At 39.2% G+C, this 21,752-nt stretch overlaps 1 protein-coding gene across 1 annotated transcript; it reads left to right on the plus strand.

Annotated features, from left to right (window-relative positions):
• The first annotated feature begins 3,459 nt into the window (after positions 1-3,459).
• Positions 3,460-15,396, plus strand: LOC141787008 (polycomb complex protein BMI-1-A-like). Its single transcript, XM_074665320.1, has 9 exons — positions 3,460-3,663; positions 4,288-4,415; positions 6,544-6,640; positions 6,732-6,787; positions 6,883-7,012; positions 10,042-10,081; positions 10,219-10,317; positions 12,206-12,286; positions 14,161-15,396. The coding sequence occupies exons 2-9, from the start codon at positions 4,298-4,300 to the stop codon at positions 14,539-14,541; spliced, it is 1,002 nt and encodes a 333-aa protein (XP_074521421.1). The 5' UTR covers positions 3,460-3,663; positions 4,288-4,297; the 3' UTR covers positions 14,542-15,396.
• The last annotated feature ends 6,356 nt before the right edge of the window (positions 15,397-21,752 follow it).

The following is a 21,752-nucleotide window of genomic DNA, read 5'->3' on the forward strand; positions in this document are numbered from 1 at the left end:
TGCACGTAGCCAATCCAAGAACAAATAAAAACAAATTACAGACATACTGAAGTTATCTGAATGGCAGACAATTAGACTACCAATGTGCACCTATTGCTGGGTTTTATAGATCTATGCCACCTACGTTTGCCTGGAATAGTCACCTCAGAGATCTTGTGGCAACAAAGAAATGTTGAGAACAGACCATATGTTTCCTGTTTGCATGCTTTAATATAGAAATTATTCTCTTTTACTGTTTATATTTCCACAGTAGTGGATGAAATATGCAGATGTTCCTGCTCAAAACATTATTAACCCATAGTTACACTACATGATGCAGTCTGTTGAATTTTGAATTCGTACAATTTCCCTCGATGACATCCCTAAAATCTCGATGTCCAAGATCCACAGATTAAAATTCTCTAAACTTGACTGTTTCCTTTTCATAAATGCATTTTTTAAACACTGGTTCTACACCTGTGTTTAGTTTATGGTTTTTGTGCTGCCATTGTTAAGTAATGGATGACCAGACTTCAACTATATTGACATGATGCCTTTAATGAAGAAATGATTCCCTCAATGCTTCATAAAAAAATGATTTAAAAGCTTCAAACATTTGTAGGCAAAAAATAGACATCTCAACATTTATCTGATCTTGTCCTGTATAGATGGTATTTTTTTGTAAGAAAGGGTGATTCTCCTTTCTTAACAGTCAAATATGTCACTGTTTGACTTCTTTTTTTTTTTTACTGCTGGGGATGAAAAATGAAAATCAGTGGTTTTTATCATCTGGTCTGACACTGATGCCCTTAAAGTGGTTTAAGGAGTTAAAAAGAAGATAAAAATGTCTTGCTTGCTCTTGTGGGTCATAAAGAGGCACTGACAGTCTGTGCAACAATTAAACAGTTTTATTTCAAGCAGATTCAAGTGAATCAAGTTAAGACATAAAATGAAAAACATCATCAGGAACAAGCTGTTAAGATGAAAAAACAGAGGAGTCATTTGATCTGATATTCTGATTGAAAATTGATAAAGATGTGTATGTATGACATGTGAAGCCTCTCAGATCCTCAGGCAGACTGCTGCAGAGACCAGGACACAGAAACCACAACATAACATCAGTCTGAGCTTGTAGCTGCATGTCAGATGTCCTGAGCTGGCTTTATAAAGTGATGTTGAGTTAACATGGTAAATGTCAAAACTGGGCATAGGGAAAGGTCCAAAGCACAGAGACAAAAGTGTGTTGAAGTAATCTTTGCTCAGATATGATTTAACACAGTGAGATCGGCGCAGGATGTGCTGAAATAATAACATCAGCAGTAAGTGGATCTCCTGACGAGAAAAGAAAACGGCTTTAATAAACGGCAGCAGTGAAGGAGGTTTCCAGAATGCTGGGTTCTGGGATGCTGAACAGGCCTTAAAGAGATGGCTTCTGAAAAGTAAAGAGCTTGAATACAGAAGTGAGGAAAAACAAAGATTTTAGGAGTCTATAAATAATTTAAAGCCACTATGGGTGAACTGAAGGGACATTATAAAGCTGAAAAGCAGGCACAATACCCCTCTTTAACATCTTCACTGGTCACTGAAAAAGCAATTTAGACAAATGCACCCCCTTTTTTATTGGCTTTCAAGATTTTTACATATTTGTTAATTATGTTATTAGATTACAAACAAGAAAAGAGCATTAACTCCTTGTTTCTGCTGTCCCTATCTAGACGAGGTCATGAAAGGGTGAAATTTGCACTTGCAGGGAAATTTGAAGACTGACCTTAGTCGGATCAGAAACTATGGTGTTTTCCAAAGTGTCACTAAAGACAACAACTGGAGGCTCAAAGAAGGAGAAATTTTCCTGCCAGTCGACTTCCATGACAGCTAGGGCGTGATCGCTCGCAGTGATGGGACCTCATTTCCTGTGCTGGTTCTACCAGGAGCACAGTGTGGGCTCGCTCTGGATCCAACCCTTTCACAAGAACATTGAAGCACATCCCAGCTAACCACAATGAATAAATTAGTTAGTAAATAAATGTGTGAACCAAAGTATGCTCTCTCATAAGCTGATCACCTGCCATCATTTAAAGAGCCTCCAAATAAAGCTGCTCTGCTCTTCCAGTCGGCTTTTCTTGACATTTTCTTATTCATCCAACAGCCAAAGCCGTGGTCTGCAGAGAGCTTCCAAAGCATCAGAGGGATTTCATCGTTCAAAGGTATCAGTCAGGAGAAGGCATCAAACACAGTGAAGACAGTCACCATCAAGGGGAAAAAATGGCATGGTAGTAGTACATTACCAAAAAGTGAATGTGGCTTCAGAACTGATAAAAAAAGACAAGAAGAAGACTGGACACAGAGGCTGCAGGAATTAGTAGTCCATGACAACAGTCTTCTGTATCTTTCACCTGTTTGAGTTTTTCTGAAAGAGAAAAACATTAAAGCTCAGCTACATTTTGTGAAATCACATTTAAGGTTTCCCAAAAGCATGTGGGGAGATGTGTTCTGATAAAAACCCAAGTTGAACTTTTTAAACATAATCCCAGAAACCAACACTGCACATCAGCGAAAGAACAGCAGACCCACAGTGAAGCATGGTGGCGTCCAGCATCGTGCTCTGGGGCTGCTTTTCTTCAGCTGAACTGGGGCCTTCCTCAAGGTGTTTTTTTGGTGAGAAAGATGGAGGTGGTTTTTGGTGGTTGCTGACTTTAATATATTAACTTAGCATAAATTTTGTTCTACACCCTTTAGTAAACCCTTTTTGTCGTGTGCAGTTTTATATTTTTTTTTAATCTCAGATTTATCGATTTGACTGTTTGGAGGTCAAGATGTTTACTGAGTTTTAGAAAAAGCTTCTTCAGTCATTAAGGTTATTTGATCAGATAATAATGCCACATTCTTCTGAAATCAAACACATTTTATTTAGGAAAACAAATTATCCATTATCTCCTCTGCTTGTGTCACTTAATATAATTTTGTCTTGTGTTTTCATAACAGTGCACTTGTAGAAAAACATTATATAAAGAAAATGTAGTTCTAATTTATGGAAGTATATTATATAGTGATATAGAAACAACCAGTTAGAGGCATTCAGGAATAATCTCACCACAAAAATGTTCAATCTTAACAAATAGTGCACAGAAGTTGCGTTTTAAAAAATATGTTCCGCCAAGTTTTTGTTTCCCAAATGTCTAATGTTGAAAAAAAAATGAATGCAAACGTAGCTGGACTTGCAAATCACCAATTAACTGTCAGACGTCTTTGTGGGCCAGCCCTCCGATCAGCCTAGGCCGGGACGTGAGGCCTGCTGGGCCTGTGTGTGTGTGTGTGTGTGTGTGCGCGTCCTGCAGGAAAAATAATTTACAATCAGTGTTTGTCAAAGTGAGGGTGGGGCGCACTCCTCTCCTGTTCCATATGTTAAAATAAATGAATGAACACGAGAAGAAAAATGTGAGGTAAATGCCACGTTCGGCTCCTGTAGGAGAAATAAAGGAGTGAAAAGAGAGCAGGGCCTGCGGAGGATACCCTAGTATGCCCCGAGAACGAGGCGACAAAATAATATCACGTGATCCAAAATGGGCAGTCCTCTGACGGAGCTGAAAAAAGCCATTTTCTGGCGCTGCTGCAAATTCTGTCCAAGTCCAAATAATTAACCTGGATCCTCGCTGGGAGGAGAGGGGAACTTTTATGTCTGATCAGGTAGGAACGAAGCATCGGTGATCGTTTTTTAGCGGTCCGATCGGCTCGCTGTTTGCTGAGGCGCACACAGAGCGCACACACAGTCACATTTTGAGCCTCTCTTGTTCGCCTCCTCATACAGCTCTGTCAGTGAATTTAAGATGGCTGCTTTGTGTACCAGTGTGATTTTCTGTGGCTCTGCACCCCCTCACTGTGGGGATTTCTCTGGATGTGTTCGGTTCTGGTGCCCGCTCGGACCGCCGGAGCTCCGGAGAAAAGCAAACGCTCTTTGTTGCTCCGCTGGTCGAGAGCGGAGCTGATGCACAAGATGAGGCCACACAGGGGCGATTGAACAGTCGGCTGCTGTGTACCAGCACACAGGCTGCATTTAGCAGCACGGCTCCTGTTTTCCTCATCTTATTTACCGCTAAAACACGCCGGACCAGTTGTTTTTATTCGCTAGCAGCTCTCTTTGTTGTGGTTTCACTACCTGCCGTCCCAAGGACGAGCTGCAGACATTGTCTGAGGGAGCACAGCCACTCATTGACCATATGGGAAAGCACCAAGAGTATCACACAATTCACATCTGAGCTTTATTGTGTTGTGTCACAAAACCCTCTCACGTTTTTCTGTTGTTCCCTGCAGATCAGTCCAGATGGATAAAATGCAGCCAAACCGGGTCAAAATCACTGATCTGAACCCACACCTCACATGTCCACTGTGCGCTGGCTACTTAATTGATGCTACCACCATCGTAGAGTGCCTGCACTCCTGTAAGTCTCTCTTATATGAAAGCTTCACCTTACATCCATGCATGCAGTGTTTCTATTAACCCCAGTGTAGCATTAGCATAGACCTAACAGCAGTTTGCATATTAAGCACAGCTCCTCATGTGTTGTGGTTGTAGGGAGGAGAGTATGATGCTATGAATCATATTCTGGCCTGCAAGAAGGGAACATCTGTGTGCACAGTGTGATGCATGTGAAACAGTAGTTGGATGTGTGTTGACACTGTGTATGATGTGTTTATTCAATGTTTAAACCACTTGAGCGGCTGATGATACACATCTTTGACCATATGGGAACCAGTACCTTTTAAGCTAAAGTAAATAAAGTATTGTAGTCAGATATTATTGTGGATGTACAACATCCTTTTCCCTTCCTTATTATTAGCCTTTGTATCACTTTTTGAGCATTACTGTGATACACAACTAAACTTAATCTATGTCTGATTGTTTCTGTATTCTGTGTTCTTGACATATTCAAATCTGAGTCTGTTTTGTGGTGGAGACCTGTGCTGATAAGCTCCTAAAGGTTAAACTCTGCAGGAAATCCAATCTTAGCTAAGCTAAAGATAAGCAAAGCTAGCAAAAGCAGCAGCTTAGCTCCCTAAGTTATTCTTTGTCTGTTAAAAAGTTTCAGAGCAGCACTGATGCAGGGATGTCCTGATACAGATTTTTTTTTTCCTCCGATCTGATCCGATCTTTTTCATGATATGATTTCCCGATATTGATACCTTTCTCTGATTAATCTTGTACTCTGGGTGATTTCGGTGTAAATGGCTAATTGTATTTGTTGTATTAAAGTGAGCCCTGTTGGTAACTCCATGAGGGAAACTCACTTTACAAATGATGAAAGATGCTGTTTTACTATCTTTGCTTTCCAAAGAGAATTAGTCCCACACAGCGGACATGTTTAATTTACAGCAGCCGTAAAGTGTGACGGTGCTGAAAACACGTGAAAACTGGATCGATCTGGATCACGTAACAAAATCCGATACTCCAAAAATAGCCTTATCAGGGCTGATATCGATCATTGTATTGGACCAGGACATCCCTACTGATGTGTCAATTGAGAGCTACTCTTAGGATGTATATTTAATGCCTCTTTTTCTGTTATCATCCCAAGCTAATAATCCTGAGCGAGCTCTTCTTAACAGCTCTGAGAGTCTAGTTGGCATAGCTAACTCAAAAAACTTCTGGTGTGGAGCAGCAAAAAGAATGAATTTGAAGAAAATAAACTGGACCCAAACCCATTGACTTGTTCCAGTATTTATCAGTCATGTCTGCTATGGTACTGGGACAGTGATAAATACAGGCTGATATGATGTCCAACTCAAAATCTGCTTCAAACTTGTTAAAACAACATGTTGGATGTTTGTTTAAATGAGTAGTTTGTATGTTTGTTGGTGTCATAGTATTTTATTTGACATTTTTCACCATTTTAAATAATTGTAAAATCAGTCCCAATAAATTGTCAAATGGTGTAACCAAAAAAGCACGACAAGTATGAAATGATTCACCTTCCTAGGAATTATGCAAGTGTACTGATGAACTAAGTTATTTGTAATGAAGTATAATCTCAAACTACATTTAAATTGTTTTATTTCCAAACTTGAGAATATTTGTTTTTGTTGTTTTGAGCAGGTCAGTATGCCGCAGAGATCAATTTACTCTCTGTTTTTGGGTCACTTGGTTTAAAATCATTTTAAATGTCAATTTTACAGTGTAGTAGACTAATAAATTCACATTCATAGTAACTTAACACAATATCAGAAACATTGGCTGCACTATTTGACATTTATCAGTTACACCAACTGACTATGTGTTTCACCTTTTTGCTACATTATATCTGAATTCTACACATGAAATTACTTATGTCACTCTTTTTCCATGATATTCAGCCCATGTCAGAGACAAAACTCCATGTTTCATTCAGGAAAAAATCTAAAGCAAACGTGTCAAACAGCCATATCATGGGCTTCAAATGTTGATGATGTGATGTGTGTGAAGCCATCTCAGTATGGAAAAAAAATATTGATTATATTATAAAGAGCACTTCTGGTGTCAGCACATGTAAAATTTCTTCTGAGTGTTGAGTGTCTGTTTCTTTTTCTCTATAGTTTGTAAAACGTGTATCGTTGCCTTTCTGGAGACAAATAAATTCTGCCCTCGATGCGACGTCCAGGTTCACAAGACATGTCCACAGCTCAGTATCAGGTCAGTGTGTTTTGTTACCAGGTGTTGTAACTCTCTAACTGTGAGCCACTCATCATCAAAACATCAACAAAGATTTGTTCTCTTTTTCTAGAGCGGACAAAACTCTTCAAGACATTGTATATAAGCTGGTTCCAGGGTTATTCAAAGGTGAGATGTCGTTTTTTTTCTTGTTGTCGATTTAATTTCTTGTACAATGATGCATCTCTCATTGGACTCTTGTTTTCTTTTCTGGCTGCTTTCAGATGAGATGAAACGGAGGCGGGACTTCTATGCAGAGAATCGTGTGCTGGAACCAGGAGAAGTGGTGGAGACGTTTAACATAGCAGAGGATGAAATCATCAGTTTGTCCATACAGTTCTATGAGAGGAACAAGTGAGTCAGTCTTTGTCATTTCTACTAAAAAACAGCCGTGAGGCTTCTTCATGTTGTGTCTGGTTAGTGGAAAGCTGCTGCTGAGATAAATGCAGAGACCATGAAATGTAGTTATCTGATCATGCACAATGCAAACAAAAGGAGAACAAACTGAAATGTTCCCAAACCAATTTTGTTTAAAAAAAAAAAAAAAAGATCCAAGGTAATAAACTCGTTATTTCAAATGGGCTTGGATTAAAATGGACTGAGCAGTTTATTCTCTGGCAAATGAGTAAATAAAAAAGTGTGCATTTATCAGTATGTATGAGAGAAAGAGGGAGGACGTTTCAATGAAGTCATTTAGCCCTTTGTAAGCGTTTTTATTTAATAAAATAAAAATATTTTTTTTAGAAACCTTGAAATTGTCACCAGTATTACATATTAAACACTCAACATATCGTCTTAAGCAACCTCTTAAGAAAACTGTACAGAACACTTTTTGCTGTGGCAGAAAGAGCTAAAATGAAAGCTGTTTGTGTAGCTGGTAAAGCCGTCTCCTCTTCAATGCTGGGTTCATGTCTTCTCTTCCTATCCACATTCCCAGTCACTCCTTCAAAACCATCCCATCAAATAAAGACTGAAAAAAACATAAATTAGAATCAAAAGAGTCAAAATAAGTGAAAATTGTTCAGAGTACTCTTTGCGCGGGATGTTTTGTTAAAGGTAGACACGCTGTTTGATCCTCAGTGTGAACTTAGGCAAGATGTTGAACCCAAAACGTCTCCGAAAGGCACAACCCAAGAATGTAGAGAGCTGTGCTTACAGTCAGCTTTACACTTTGAACTGAAGGCCCTGCTGTCAGTGTGTGAAGTTGTTTGTGAGCGGGTAAAGGTGTGTGTTCAATTGCCGTCCCGTTGGCATTTTCTATTTCTTGATCTGATCTGTTGATGGTTTTATCACGTTGAAACCACACTCAAATTAAGACCTGCAGTAGTTTTCAGCATCATGAGTTGGTAAACTGGTAACATGATTTTCTTCACTTGGTACACCAGACTCTGTAACAACAGTTAAAGCCAGTGATTGTTCTTTTTAGCCAACATTAATTTCTGCTGGTGACTCTGTTATTGTGGATCATGGGGATGCACATTTGATAATTTGCAATTTTCTGTATGCTGTGGCCTGGATGAATAGTTTTTGCAGATTTCAATAAGCTACTCATTTTTATTTTTTATTTACCCCTATCTATAACAGCTGCCCTCTTCCATGATCTCCCCCAGTTAATTTCTCCAGTTTGCCTCTATCTTTGTAAGAGGTGTGTTTTTGGCGAGGATATGAAGTTCTATATCTTAGTAATCAGACCTTTTGACTCAAAAGGATCACAGGCATGTCATCTAAGCCCAGCGCTTATGGTCTATTATAAAAATTGGGGTCATGATGTTGGAGGAAGTCTTGGATGTGAAAGTAAAAAAGTAGGCCGGATTGAGGGTATTATATGCTACTTTCACCCAGAAAGTGTCCTCCTAACCTTTGTTTTGGTGATATTTTTTGAAGGAGTTTCTCCCACAACCCTTTAAAACAAGTCGCTGTCAGTTGTATGAACACCTGACACTCATTCAACCAATCGGTCAATGTGGCACCAGTTCACATCCATAGGTGCCAAAAAAGGGGTGGGTTGGATGAAGGCTCCGCATAAAATTATAATACTGACAAAATAATATGACACTAAGTTGTTAGTTTATAATCAAAACTATATTTTATTTATTACAACGTACTGGTAACATTACGTTTATTTTTATTTTTTTTGGAAACGTTTCTCAACGGGCCTCGGGTCCCCCCTCCCTTTTAGCGTTAATGGTTCAGTCCTCCCAGTAGGCTCACCTCGCCAATCAACTGAGCTGCTAGGCACAGCGCGGTGCAGTCCGACCGCAGGCAGAGACAACAAAATGCGGTACAAGTCGGGCAGCCAAAAAAAAAGAAAAGAAAAGAAAGACCAGGTTTGAGAGGAACAAAGAGACGACAATGTGTCATTCAGTTTTTGTACAAACAAGGTGGTTAATGCGGGAAAGCTCTGAAACATTAGCCTTTTGTTGCTTCCTAACTGTGGTTTTTAAGCTAGCTCATCTTTTTGAAGAAAACTCTAGATTTCTAAATTTCACTGTTCACGTTTAGCAAGCTGCCATCATAAATGATCTAAACCATTTAAATCATTAAAATGCACAGTTTTATTTTAACAGCATAACAACTTTTCGCCAGCCTTGCAGCCGGCTATGCAGAGGCCCAGCACTATTTCTTTTCATGGGGCCCAAAATCCCTGGTGGCATCCCTGTTCACAACAAGTTTCATCTCACAATGCTTTTTAAATGGAGCAGGCTCAGACTGTACTCTATGTTTACATCATCCACAATGAGCAAACATCAACATGCACAAGACTAAGTCTGATCTCCCCTGATTCACCGTGAGCAGAACATTGATGCTGTCTCATCCTGTCTTATTTGTTGGCAGTCGGTGAACAGTGTTTATAACGGTGGTGGAAGGATAAACTGTAAGACAAGAAAGAAGTTTCATGCTCTTTTAAATCTCAAGAATAGATGCATGATTAATCAAACACTTGAAAATCTTGACCCATCCTCACAGATACACAAAGACATGTTATAGCATCTTGTGTTGTTTTTTGTTTATAAATGTTTAGCTGAACTTTTGCTTCAGTTAATCTTAATTGACCTTAAACTATCCAAAGTGAGAGGATGAATTCTTCGTGTTTTATGTGTAAGAAGAGTCATCTCTTCTTCCCTTTCACACCAAATCTTTGAACCACTTTCTGCCACTTCACCACAGTTTTCGAAGTGCTTCAGACATTTGCTCTCTTTATCTTTCAGATTGGAGTAAAGAGACTCGATTGAATAATTAGATCTCAAATAAAAAGTTTTGAAATCAAGAACTTACACCTGTCAGTTCCCACTGACACCTGCAGTGTGCCTTCTTGAACATGTTTGTTCAGGAATCATTCTTTATATTTTAACACGTTTCTCTCTCTGTGTTATTCTCTGCAGAAATAATGAGGTGCAGCGTTCAGAGATGGAAGGAGACAAGGTAAACGCTGATTTCAGATAAAGAAGAACAGCTCTGTGGGACAGTAGCAGAAGCCTGCACTCTCCGTGTTTAATGTAATTTTCTGGTCCTCACTCTGGATTTATGCGTCTCCGCTCTGCTCTGCTCTTTGTTCTCAGTCCAACGGTAAACGCTTCCTGCAGTGCCCAGCAGCCATGTCCGTCATGCACTTAGCGAAGTTCCTCCGAAGCAAGATGGATATCCCCAACAACTATCGGGTAAACTCACACTGTCTGAATTCCCTGTGAAGCAGACCGAATGCTTTAGACACAAGAGTATAAATTATTCTTGAAAAGGGGTTTTCCTTTCTACAGAAACACAGTCACACTGGTGGATGGGTCATTTTGGGTTGTTGTAATGGTCAGTTGAAAAACGACTCTGGAAATCAGAACTGAGTAACTCACAGAGCTCTGAAGAGACCAAAAATGGGCTGTGAAGTGAAGTCATTAAAACAGAAAACTCTAAAACAGGATCACATGATGTGAAACTGGACCAGGACATTATCATGTCTCTACTGCATAAACCTGTCATGGTCAGGAATCTCAAACATCCCACGGAGATTCCTCTAAAGGCAAGGTTTCTGAAAGTTGTTTGCTTGACATAGCCTGGATTTTAATGTCCCTCTTAACCCTGAACCATTAAGGACTCAATTTAGAAAAAATGACTGAGGCCATATCCACACGTAGCCAGGTATCTGAGAAAACGGATATATTTTTTTACATTTAGTCCTGACATACACAGGAAACTGCAGCTATACGCCACAAAAACAATGTTTCCTGAAAACTGCGGCCAAAGTGAAGATTTTGGAAACTTCGGTTTCATGGTTTTTGGTTCTCAAACCTCATAGCTGAATGACAAGTTCATTCTGATTGGCTAGCACGCGTCTAAAAAATACTGTCGAATATGGGTTTGGCATGCTTTAAACCTCACTTTTTGGTGGATTTGCCTGGTGCATGAAGACAAAAGTATTTTTAAAGACGTTATGAGGAGGATCTGTTTCAATTGGACACTCTTGCCACCTTCTGGCCCAGAATCTCACACAAACTGTCACAAATTAATTTTAGTAAGGTGTGTGTTTGTTTTGTTATTAAAAGGAGATCAGATCAAAAAAAAAAATCTTTGTTCCAGACAACTTTTTACTGGATACAACGTGGTACGATGGCTAATGTGACAACAAGTAAACACTGTCAGTTTGTAAGTAGTTTAGTAGCCGTCCATAAGTAGTGCTACTGACAGCCAGGTGTTCTAAGACATGTCTGTAATGTGTAACGTTAGTAAATCCTGGTTATGTCCTGCCAGTCATCTACCAATCAGAGCCAACGTAACATCACTCTTCATTTTATTGATAGACTCTCAAGTTTGAACAGACCACTGCAGAATAACTGATGACTGTGGGTTGGAGTCAACATTAGCACAAACAGTTTAGCCCCTGTGTTAGCCTTTAGCTCGGGCTGTATCACTCTCCTGTTTATCTTTCTTCTGCTCTTCTCTCCTTTTTCTGTCTGACAGTCAGGCTCCAGTGTCCACCATCACTACAAAATTAATCACAGAAAATGTTTTCAGCAGACAAAAACACAGATCTCTGTGTTTTATCTCTACTCTCTACTAAACTTTGTCAGCCAGCGCGGTGTTGTCATAGAGACCTAGACGTGCTGTAAATCAATCCAGTCCTGGTCGACCCAATCTGGAAGCTAAGAAGTAGCAATTTAAAATAACCTGTAACCAGCAATATTGGTGCTGATAATCTGATTTCAAAGTGTGGATTACGATCAGGCATATATCTAGAAAGGAGACTTTTTCAACATCACTTTAAACTCCTCCTCCTTTAAGAACAAATCAGGGGGGGAAATTGGTTGTTGAAATCACCCGGCTGTAGCCAGTTTGACAGTAAGACAGCCCTGTCTTGAAGTCAGTTGAGACATTGAAATTGAGCTGTAGTTGTTTTTATTTCTTCTGTTTCCTTTAAATCTGAATCTTAGTTCACATGAAATCACAGCTCAGTGAGTCTGTGCTGTAGGTCCGTTCCTCTCAGGTGGTAAAGTCACCTCATGCGTTAGCATCTGTACTGCTGGCCACATTAGGTTAACTGTTATTTGTCTGTTACAGGTGGAGGTATTGTATGGAGACGAGCCCCTGAAGGACTACTACACACTAATGGATATCGCTTACTTCTATGAATGGAGACGGGTAAGTTAAAGCCCATAGACCTGATCAACAGAGTGGGCCAAGAGTTTAAACACCATCTCTGTTTTTGAGATAATGATTATCCGTCATAACTGTGAATTTTTTATGTAGCATTACACTGACAGGAATAATCAGTTCTTGTTGGCTTGAAACTAAATGATGCTGGAGTATGCATGTCTTCAGAAAAGCTGGTCACTGTTCTGCCAACAGCCCTGTCGTAAAGGCTTCATCTTGACCATAAAGCTTTGAGTGGATTCAACTCCATCTCAACTAAAGCAGCACCATCTCCAGTGTTGTAAGGAGCACTTGCAATAAACAGCTAAAGCCTGAATTTGTCTCAAACAAATGGAATAAAATGATCTAAGATGAAGAGTCCATGCTGTACAACCCAGCATGTGAAGATTTTAAATATTGGATGGAGGCCCTGGGGACCCTGGCCAAGTTTTTACCCTTAGATGGGGTCAGATTCCTCTAGATTAAATCTGTTAAATGGGTTTGTTTTAGATTAAAGAGGGCCATGTTAGCATAAAATGAATCATGTGAAATATGAGTAAGAGCAGACAGATGTCGGATACTGACCTGTGGATTAAATTTACTCCTTAGTAGGGATGGGTACCGAATTAGGTACTTTCAAAGGTACCGACCGAATTCTGGCAAAAGTACCGGGTATCGATTCATGTAAAATCAAAAGGTACCATGTTTAGGTACCTAAATGCATCGTTGTGACTGTGAGGGAGTGGAAGAGTGGGAGATTTTCCATACTGGACATGAACACAGCATTGCAAGGTTATATATTGAAGAATAAATATGTTAAATTGAAAAAAAAAAAAAAACTTTATAATTAAACAAGTTGATATTTTTTATCACATAAACACAGAAAAGTATCGGTAACTGGTACCGTTGAGTACCGGTACCGATTGCCAAGTACCGGGTATCGGTACCATATCGTTTCAAATGTGAAAGGTACCCATCCCTACTCCTTAGTCCTTCTTTATTTGTTTTTCATTTTCTAAAACCATCCTGTTTTGATCAAACCAAAACTTTGATTCAGAACACACCAAAGCCATGGACAGTGGACTTCAGGAGATGGGTTGGAAAAGGTCTTAACTTTAAAAGGAAGATATAAATAAACTTATCCTCATGTTTCATGTCATTAAACTTTATTGCTAACAGGTTTCTAATGAAAGGTGAGTTCCCGACAGGAAGATTTTCTGATAGGTATTTTGTGTTCAGACAAACTTTGAGATGGATGGATTCTGAATGTTTTACTTGCAAACATAAAAACTCAAACTACAAAATTTGTATCAAAATTTTGGACTCAAGAATGACCAAACAGTTGTGCCCTGTAGATGTAATAAAAAGATGTGTTTGTATAACAAAAAATGTTAACAAAGTGCTTTGACGGACTTAAGTGAAGGGAACTTGAGAGAACAGAACAGAATTGATATTAAAAAGGGGATATAGTGTGTTCTTTGGTCTTCTTTCTGTCCGTTCTGGAACCCCTGTAGTGGTTTTACTTAAGCCACAGCTCAAAAGAGTCTATATATTTCTCACACTGTTGTTTTCGAAAACCCTCATTTCAGTCTCTTTGCTTTAACTGCTGTCAGCAAGTCTCGTGAAGATCTTGTGCCATCTTGAGAATGGACCATTTTAAGCAGTTAACAGATTCAGGGATTTCTTCAACAGATGAATATGTTTAGGTTTGAAAATCAGCATAAATTTAGTTTGATCGTTGTTGGTTTATATCCACGATTAATTTATGGAAAACACATGTTGATGGATCATAACATGAGAGTCTCCTTTTTTTCTTTATCACATATTCACAATTTCTGACATATGAGCTCTTTTATTAACTGTGTTTGTGTAACCCCCTGCAGACCGGACCCATACCCCTGCAGTACCTGGTCAAACCCAACCGGAAGCGCAGGAGGCCGTCTCAGTCTGCAGCCCAGGGCCACTCTGACGGCGTCAACACCAGCCCCACGTCAGAGAGCGACTCCCAGAGCGACAAAGTCCACAGTCCTGCTGCAGCCCAACCGCCCCGAGCCTCCTCTCAGTCCAACCCCACATCCCACAACCCCTCCTCCGCCATCCAAAGCTCCAACGGTCCCACTGTGCCCAACAACACTCAGCGACACACACTCGCCTCCAAACAGGGCGCCAACACTCGCAAGGTGACTGTCAACGGCACAAGCTCCGGGGCCGGCAAAGAGGAGGCGAGAGGAGGGGACAAAAGTGGTTTGCCTCCGACGACCTAACGTGCGTGGAGAACGATGGGGAGGACAGTGTTTGAATTGCTCCCTTCATTATTCCCACAGCGCAAACGGACGAGCGCCAGACGTCTTTCTGCTGGACAAACAGGAGGAGGATTAATGTCGTCACCTTTCAGCGGGGCAGACTGAAAAGTGCAGCCAAATAGACACTTGTGTGGTGATATGTGTGTGTGCGCGCGTGTGTGTGTGTGTGCGTGTGTGTGTTTACGTGTGTTAGGCTAGAAAAGTGCACACATACAAACTGTACAGTATGTATCAAATGTGAGCATGTGTGCATACATATGTATAAACTTATCTTTTATACAAGATATTGTAATCGTTTTGTATTGTATATGCAGTGGGTCTGTTTCATTTCATAGTTCCAACAGCATCATGATGCTCCGTACACAGCTGAGAGGCGCTGCAGTGTGTGTGTGTCGCTGCAGGAGGTGGATGTAAAGAGAAAAAAGAAGCTAATCTTTGCCTTTAAACAGTCCTGTTAATAACTGCTGTATAAGTGTCCAGTATAAGCAAACACTCATCAGGTAACACAGGTACATTACATTTAACTGTTGATGCACTTTGTCAAGGTCAGATCACCCAATCCAAAACCGAGTATTGTCCCACAGTAGAAGCATTTTCATTTTCATTTGTTCAAGCACTACCACGCTCATAAGCAGACGTTTGTCGGAAGAACACGATCTTTCTCTCGTGGCAGTCAAAGAGCTCAAAAGGGATTTGGATATTTGGCCATGTATGTTGTAGTTCCATAAATTTCAACATTCCTTTTGTTTCTTTTCAACACAATGATACTTTTTTTATCAGCCATATGTGCATGTTTTAGGTCAATAAAATGTTTACTTACTAGGTTTTTCTGATCCGAGTGTCCTGTTTATAACTCCCTGAAACCAGAGCTGGAACGCTGCTCTGACAGTCATTTCCACTTAAACTGGTTGACCTTTTTGTTGTCTTACTGCCCTCTACTGGTCTACAGTGTGTTTCAGTTTCGATCCTTCCATTTTCTAATGCTTATCATGTTTGGGGTCAAGGGTGGCTGGAGCCAATCCAGGCTGTCCTCAGGTGAGCATGTTTTTGGAACCCACGCATTCACGAGAAAAACCTGCAAACACCAGAAAGACCTACTTTGCCAATCGAACTGGGATTCAAACTAGTGACCTTTTTTGCTGTGAGGCAACAGTGCTAACCAGTGCTCCACTGTGCAGCCTGTTTAGATTTCCTTTTTCTTTCTTTTTGTTTATGTCGCTGGCCTGATGTGTTTAATCTACCCAGGTCTTTGGCCCATGGTGGAAACACTGACAATCAGTCACAGGAAGCATGTAGTTGCTTGCTTTACAAGGAACTAAAAGCTATGTTTCTTTTCTATTTTTTTTTTTTTTTTAGCAATTTTCATGTATTTGTCTGAGATTAGGTAGCTGAGGCAACAGTTTAAGCATATACCCAGTCATCCCTTCTCCCAACAACATTTTCTTACTCCTCCTAGGAGATCTGAGCCCTTACCAGTCTAGAAGGGATACATAAACCATCAACCTTAGCTCTGGGGGAGGGCTTCAATATCTCCAGAGGGAGGCGTCCAGGAAGCATCCTTACCAAGAGTCTGAACCAACGCAACTGACTCTTGTGGCAGAGCAGCAGCTCTACTCTGAGCTTTCTTATTATGTTTGTTTTTAACCAGTTATTTTAAAGCATTTTTCCAACAATGAAGCCAAAGGAACTGGCAACTTACTCAGAGTTTATTCCTTAAATTAATAAACAACAGAATATAAATACGTATCTCTCAAGAGACTTCTGAAAAGTTGATATAGCTTTTTCTATCAAATGGCAAGTTTGAGATTTTGGCAGATTCCTGCTCCTTTACAAGTTCCCACTGAACCTGTGTGACAGTGTAGCAAAACACATAAATACTGCTTCACACACACTCCATAAATAATACTAACACACATTCCGTTATCTCCACAAACCCAGCTTCTAGATTTGTAAAAGTGTAGTTTCCAGTGACAGGTAAAATTCAGTATTTATGTATTTGCAACAACCCTCCAGTGGCCTTGTACACAGTAAGACGTGTTTCTGTCTGAGACCATCCTCAGCAAACCTATCAAGCAGCATTGTCTCAACAATTTTGGGCAAAAAAAGGTGACATGACACAAGTTTCAAACACAGTTTGGGTTGTTCAGTTCATGTGCTGGTTTTCTTGAGAACAAAAAGTGGATCAAACAGCTGCATTAACACTCAGTCCACGGACTTCTCTGCCCTCCTCCTCAGGTTTCAGATGGTTCATGTAGCGGAGCAGACACAATAAAGTCCTGCTTGTGCGTGCCATCACAGTAAGGTGGGTTGCTGGTGTACTTGCAGCCACACAGCCAAACCGTGGAGTCTTTCTCAGGGACGAAGCGCAGTGGGGACAAACCCTGGGCTTTGAATTTGTGGGCACCGTCACAGAAAGGCTGCAACACAAAGATGTGATCAGAAATGTGAGGGTGTGAGGGCAACACAGAAAAAGAAGGCTGTACCTGTTTCTTGCTGTGTCCACAGGTGCACCAAGAGTAACGCTTCCCTCCAACCAGCTCTACTTTGTACGGCTTCTTTGAGGGGATGACAGGTTCTGGAGGGAGTGTGGAGAGCTGGAGCCAAAGACAGAGGCGCATCAGACAGTACTCAAAAGAAAAGAGCAACGACACAAGGTGCAGCACAGAATCTGCATAGAAGTCAACAGAAACTTAAGTAAACTGACCAAAGACTTCTGAGCTTAAGTGAAAGGAAGAGAGGTTATATTGGACAATTGAGTCACACTACATTTTGAAAGTCTCAAGACATTTACTACAAAGAATACAGTTTTTTTTTTTTTTTAGTTTGAGCACAGCTGTAGTAAATAATTTTTTTTTTCAATCAATGAAACATCTAAGTAGGTGCCTGGATTTTATATTTTACAAATTATAGCCTATACTCCAACAGTGTTTTCTTTGTCTTAAATTGTGAATTTTTGACCAACATAACGAGCAGTTACATTATCTTTTGGGTATAGTAAACACTATTTCTATTGAAATGTGACAAAGTCCCAGTCCAAAAACGTTGCATTTACAAAATAAAAGACAAAAAAAATGATTATACATACCTTGGATGTGCCCATAGCTGTTAACCAAGGTTGTCCCAGGGTTAAACTGACCCATCTGTGCTCTAGTTTAGTCACCAAAGAGTTCATGTTTTCAGACAGCAGACAGAACTTCAGTGCAAACTCAGCTAACGATAGCAGCTGGTGGAGTCTATCTAACGCGTTTTAGGGATTTCATTTAGTCTCTCAAACTCTACAGAAAATAATTTAACCCTAAACAAATACAGAAAATCTAGTCTTACTCTAAAACTTCGGTTAACTAACAGCCTGCACGTTTCACAGCTGACCAAGGTGATAGAGGGAATAACTTCCTGTTTTATTCACGTGCTCGCCGCTGGACCAATCAGGTGGCGCGTATCAGTCAGCTGGTAGTCAAAGGAAGTTGATTTGTGAGATGTGAAAAACATTGAACAGCTACAGGATAATTAACCACAATCTAATACGGACCATACGAATAAAACAGAAGCTATGTCCGGTTACATATTCTGAAAAGAAAAAAATATCTAATATACAATTGTTCTTTTTTTTCTTCTTCTTCTTTAAAAACAAACAAACAAACAAACAAAAAAACAAAAAAACAATTTACAAGTTTCAGTGTCATAGAAATTAAATACACAGCTCAGTTTCAATAAATTCGGATAGGAGCTGGATTCAGGGTATATGCTAAAATCCTGAGGTTGATTTCAATACCTTTTAAAGACTTTTTCAAAAACCTTTACAAAAGTTTTAAGACTTTATCGCAACTTTCAGTTGTTGTTGGCTTCCACTTTTTAACAGTTGTAGTTTACATTTTTACAGAAATGATGTAAGCTAAGGAGGAATAAAGCTTGAAAGAACAAATGAAACTAAAGGCAAGTTTATCGACACTCCCCCAACAAGAAATAGGGGTTATTCAAGGCCAACTTGCTGAAGAAAATGAGAAATTATTTAATCATTTTTAAAATTTAGGACATGGCCTGGAGATTGTGATTTGCTTTAATTTTGTATTTAATTTATCTTTATGAAATCAGAAACGGCGTTAATTTATAGCTGGTGTTTATACCGCTCACAATCCTTATTGTTGTATTTTATTGTAACTAGAGTCTTTATATATTTTTTTAATTCTATTTTTCTTTTTGTATTTTTCTACTGACCCCATCGATTTCTGCTGTTAACACAACAATTTTCCAGTTTGGGATCAATAAAGTCACTCCATTCTTTTCTATTCTATTCTAATTTAGAACTTTATCAGCTGAATGTTTAACGTCCCAATCAGGGAACAGTTGCAAGGAGGAAAATAAATATTAATGGATATTTTTAATAGCTCATAAAACCACAATTAAGACTTTTCAATACTTTTTAAGAGCCTTAATTTTCCCAAAATTGATTTATCAACTTTTAATACTTTTTAAGACCTCGCAGACACCCTGTGGATTCCTGAGAAGTTTGACTTGATTCAGTGAAGTAAAGAAAAATAATAATTAAGGTGAAACAGAAAACAATGAAAAATAAATAAATAAATACAATATAGTGAGTTAGGAAGTTTACACAGCCCTGTAAAAATGTGATGTGTTTCTGATTATAATGATAAGGTAAACTAAGACAAATAATTTCTGAACTTACTCTTATTTTCCTTTACCATGACCTATATCCTGTACAACTCAACTGGAAAAAAGTGAATATTTTTAGGGGGCCTAAAGAAAAACAGCTGAAATCTGAATTGATGTAGTTGCAAAGGTGTGCACACACTCTAATAACTTGGGATGTAGCTGCGTTCACCAATCAGTCACTCCCAAGTTGAACAGGAGTCAGTACACACCTGCCATAATTTACTGAGCCTCTGATTCACCCAAAATAAAGCTGCTCAGCTCCTCTTGTTGGCTTTTCCTGGCATTTTCTTAGTCGCATCTTACAGGCAAAGCCAAAGTCCTGTGGTCTGCAGGGAGCTTCCAATGTGCAAGGGTACGAAATAATTTCCAAGGCACTTGATACACAGCAAACACAGTAGAGACAGTCACCATCAAGAGAACATATGACGTAGCAAGAGTGATATTATTTCTGGAAGGAAGGGATGTGTAGTAACATGCAATATTGATTTCCATTTTTTTTTACCAGCGTTTTGAGAATCATATTAAAAAGTATGAAAGATTAAGCCTTACTTGGAATTTAAAAAAAAAACATGTAAACTCTGATTTAAAAGCTGTTTATTTTTGTTTCAATGAATAAAAAATACAAGGAATATAATAATCAGTATCACACATAAAGGTGATCCGTCTTTCAGGCAGCATACATGTATAATTCAAGTATCTTAAATACATCATACAGAGATAAACAATGCTCTTTATACGGTAAATATCACTTTGACATGTATTTACTCTGATTAAAACAGTGCAGAACGCTACACGTAAACCAGGTATTCAAAATCAGTGAAGACTGAAATATGTGATTGTTCTGGTTTAACAAATGAGCAGATTACTGATGAGCTGACATGAAATGACCAAAGCTTTTCATTTTCAGGTTTATCATCAAAGAAGAGCTGATCCCCCAAACTGTTGTGCTTCTGATCGGACAAGATTAATGAAGAGTTAAGTTACCGTTTCATGCTTCATGTCTTTTACAGTTTCTGCTCTGTGGTCTCCTGGCACAGTCATCTTAAACATGGTTCATTTAAAAACTCCTTTCACAGACTTCACTAAGTCCCGGAAAATGACCTTGAAGTGTGAGCCGTCACAGTACGGGGCGTTTTTAGTTTGTTTGCAGGCACACAGCATTAGCTTCTGGTCCTTTTCCGGGGTGAAGCGTAGAGGGGAGATGCTTGGAGCTTTGGTCCTGTGAGCTCCATCACAGAAAGGCTGAAAGAGAGGGAGAAACATCCTGTGAAATTATGCTTCTTTTTATTTTCTCTACCTTTTAAAAAGTTTTAATACCAAACCTGAGACTGATGCTCAGTATCAAACATCCAGTTTGGCTCATTTTGTAACACGTTCTGAAAATTTCCATTGTGGTTTATTTCACCCCAAGCAGACAAAAGTTTCTTTTTAACATCAATCAAGCTACAGCAGAAATGAAACAAAGAGGTAAATTTAGCTTCTGTTGTGAAAACACGTGGCACACTAGTTTACCTCAGAGTGTGTATTCACACTCCTTCAGTAACCATTTTAACACACGTTCACCTTCCACATGCTAGGCTACTTCATCTGGAGGTCTGTGGGTGGAAATTACTGTAGACTACATCGAATCCTCAGTTTCAGGAACCTGCCTCTGCTTCAGATGGTTCTCTATGTGTCCTCATCTGACATTTCTGACCCCCTAACACGCCGTGTTTAGAGAGGAAACTCATGTGGTTAGGACTTACGTGTGTTTTAACCAGACTTATCAGACTCACGCTGTTACTCTGTTTTAAGTTTGATGCTGCTGTGATGTTGAGTCTGTCAGTAATTCTATATTTTCTCAAAGTGCCCTGGTAAATCTAAGTTGTTTTGAAAGCATTAGACTAGTGGTGGGACTTGATTAAAAAAAATTAATCGAATTAATTATGCCATTTGTAATTAATTAATCGTAATTAATCGCAGTTTAATCACATCAATATTCAACATCAGAAGCAACACTTTTCAATTCAAACAAATTTTGGTAGAAGACTAAATCACTGAATATTCTCATATGCAAGTTTAAAAAACAAAATTCTGTTTATTTTGTTCAGAAGATGTTTTTTTGAGGACACTTCTTTCAAGTACATTCATCAGCCGCTATGTGGTAAATAGTGCTGTCAGGAGATTAAAAAATAATCTTATTAATTACAGGATTTGTAATTAATTGGTCTAATTTATCACATTTTAATCTTAAATCTGCTAAAGGTCCCCACATACAGAATTTGAATTCTAAGGCATTACAAAATCATAGTGCGTGACTAATGAGTGAATGAATGTATTCAAATGAATACGCGAAAAAGAGAAGATTTGTAAATCCTTTTTTTTCAACTGGACAATATTAATTAAAATGTCCGTGTTCCTGCCATTGACATTCAATTACTGTTTACTGTGTTTTTAGAAGTAAATTATATTTTTCAGCGGAGGGAGGCGGGGTCTGGTGGAGCCGTCAATCAAAATCCTGC

The sequence above is a fragment of the Halichoeres trimaculatus genome, unplaced genomic scaffold (genome assembly GCF_033239565.1).
Source record: "Halichoeres trimaculatus isolate MK-OKI-2021-1 unplaced genomic scaffold, fHalTri1.1 fHalTri1_scaffold_2, whole genome shotgun sequence".
NCBI lineage: Eukaryota > Metazoa > Chordata > Actinopteri > Labriformes > Labridae > Halichoeres > Halichoeres trimaculatus.

Coding starts and splice junctions, on each gene's coding strand:
- LOC141787008 (XM_074665320.1), top strand. CDS start 4,298: ATGGATAAAATGCAGCCAAACCGGGTCAAAATCACTGATCTGAACCCA. Junction 7,013..10,041: donor CAGTTCTATGAGAGGAACAA/GTGAGTCAGTCT, acceptor TATTCTCTGCAG/AAATAATGAGGTGCAGCGTT. Junction 10,082..10,218: donor CAGAGATGGAAGGAGACAAG/GTAAACGCTGAT, acceptor CTTTGTTCTCAG/TCCAACGGTAAACGCTTCCT.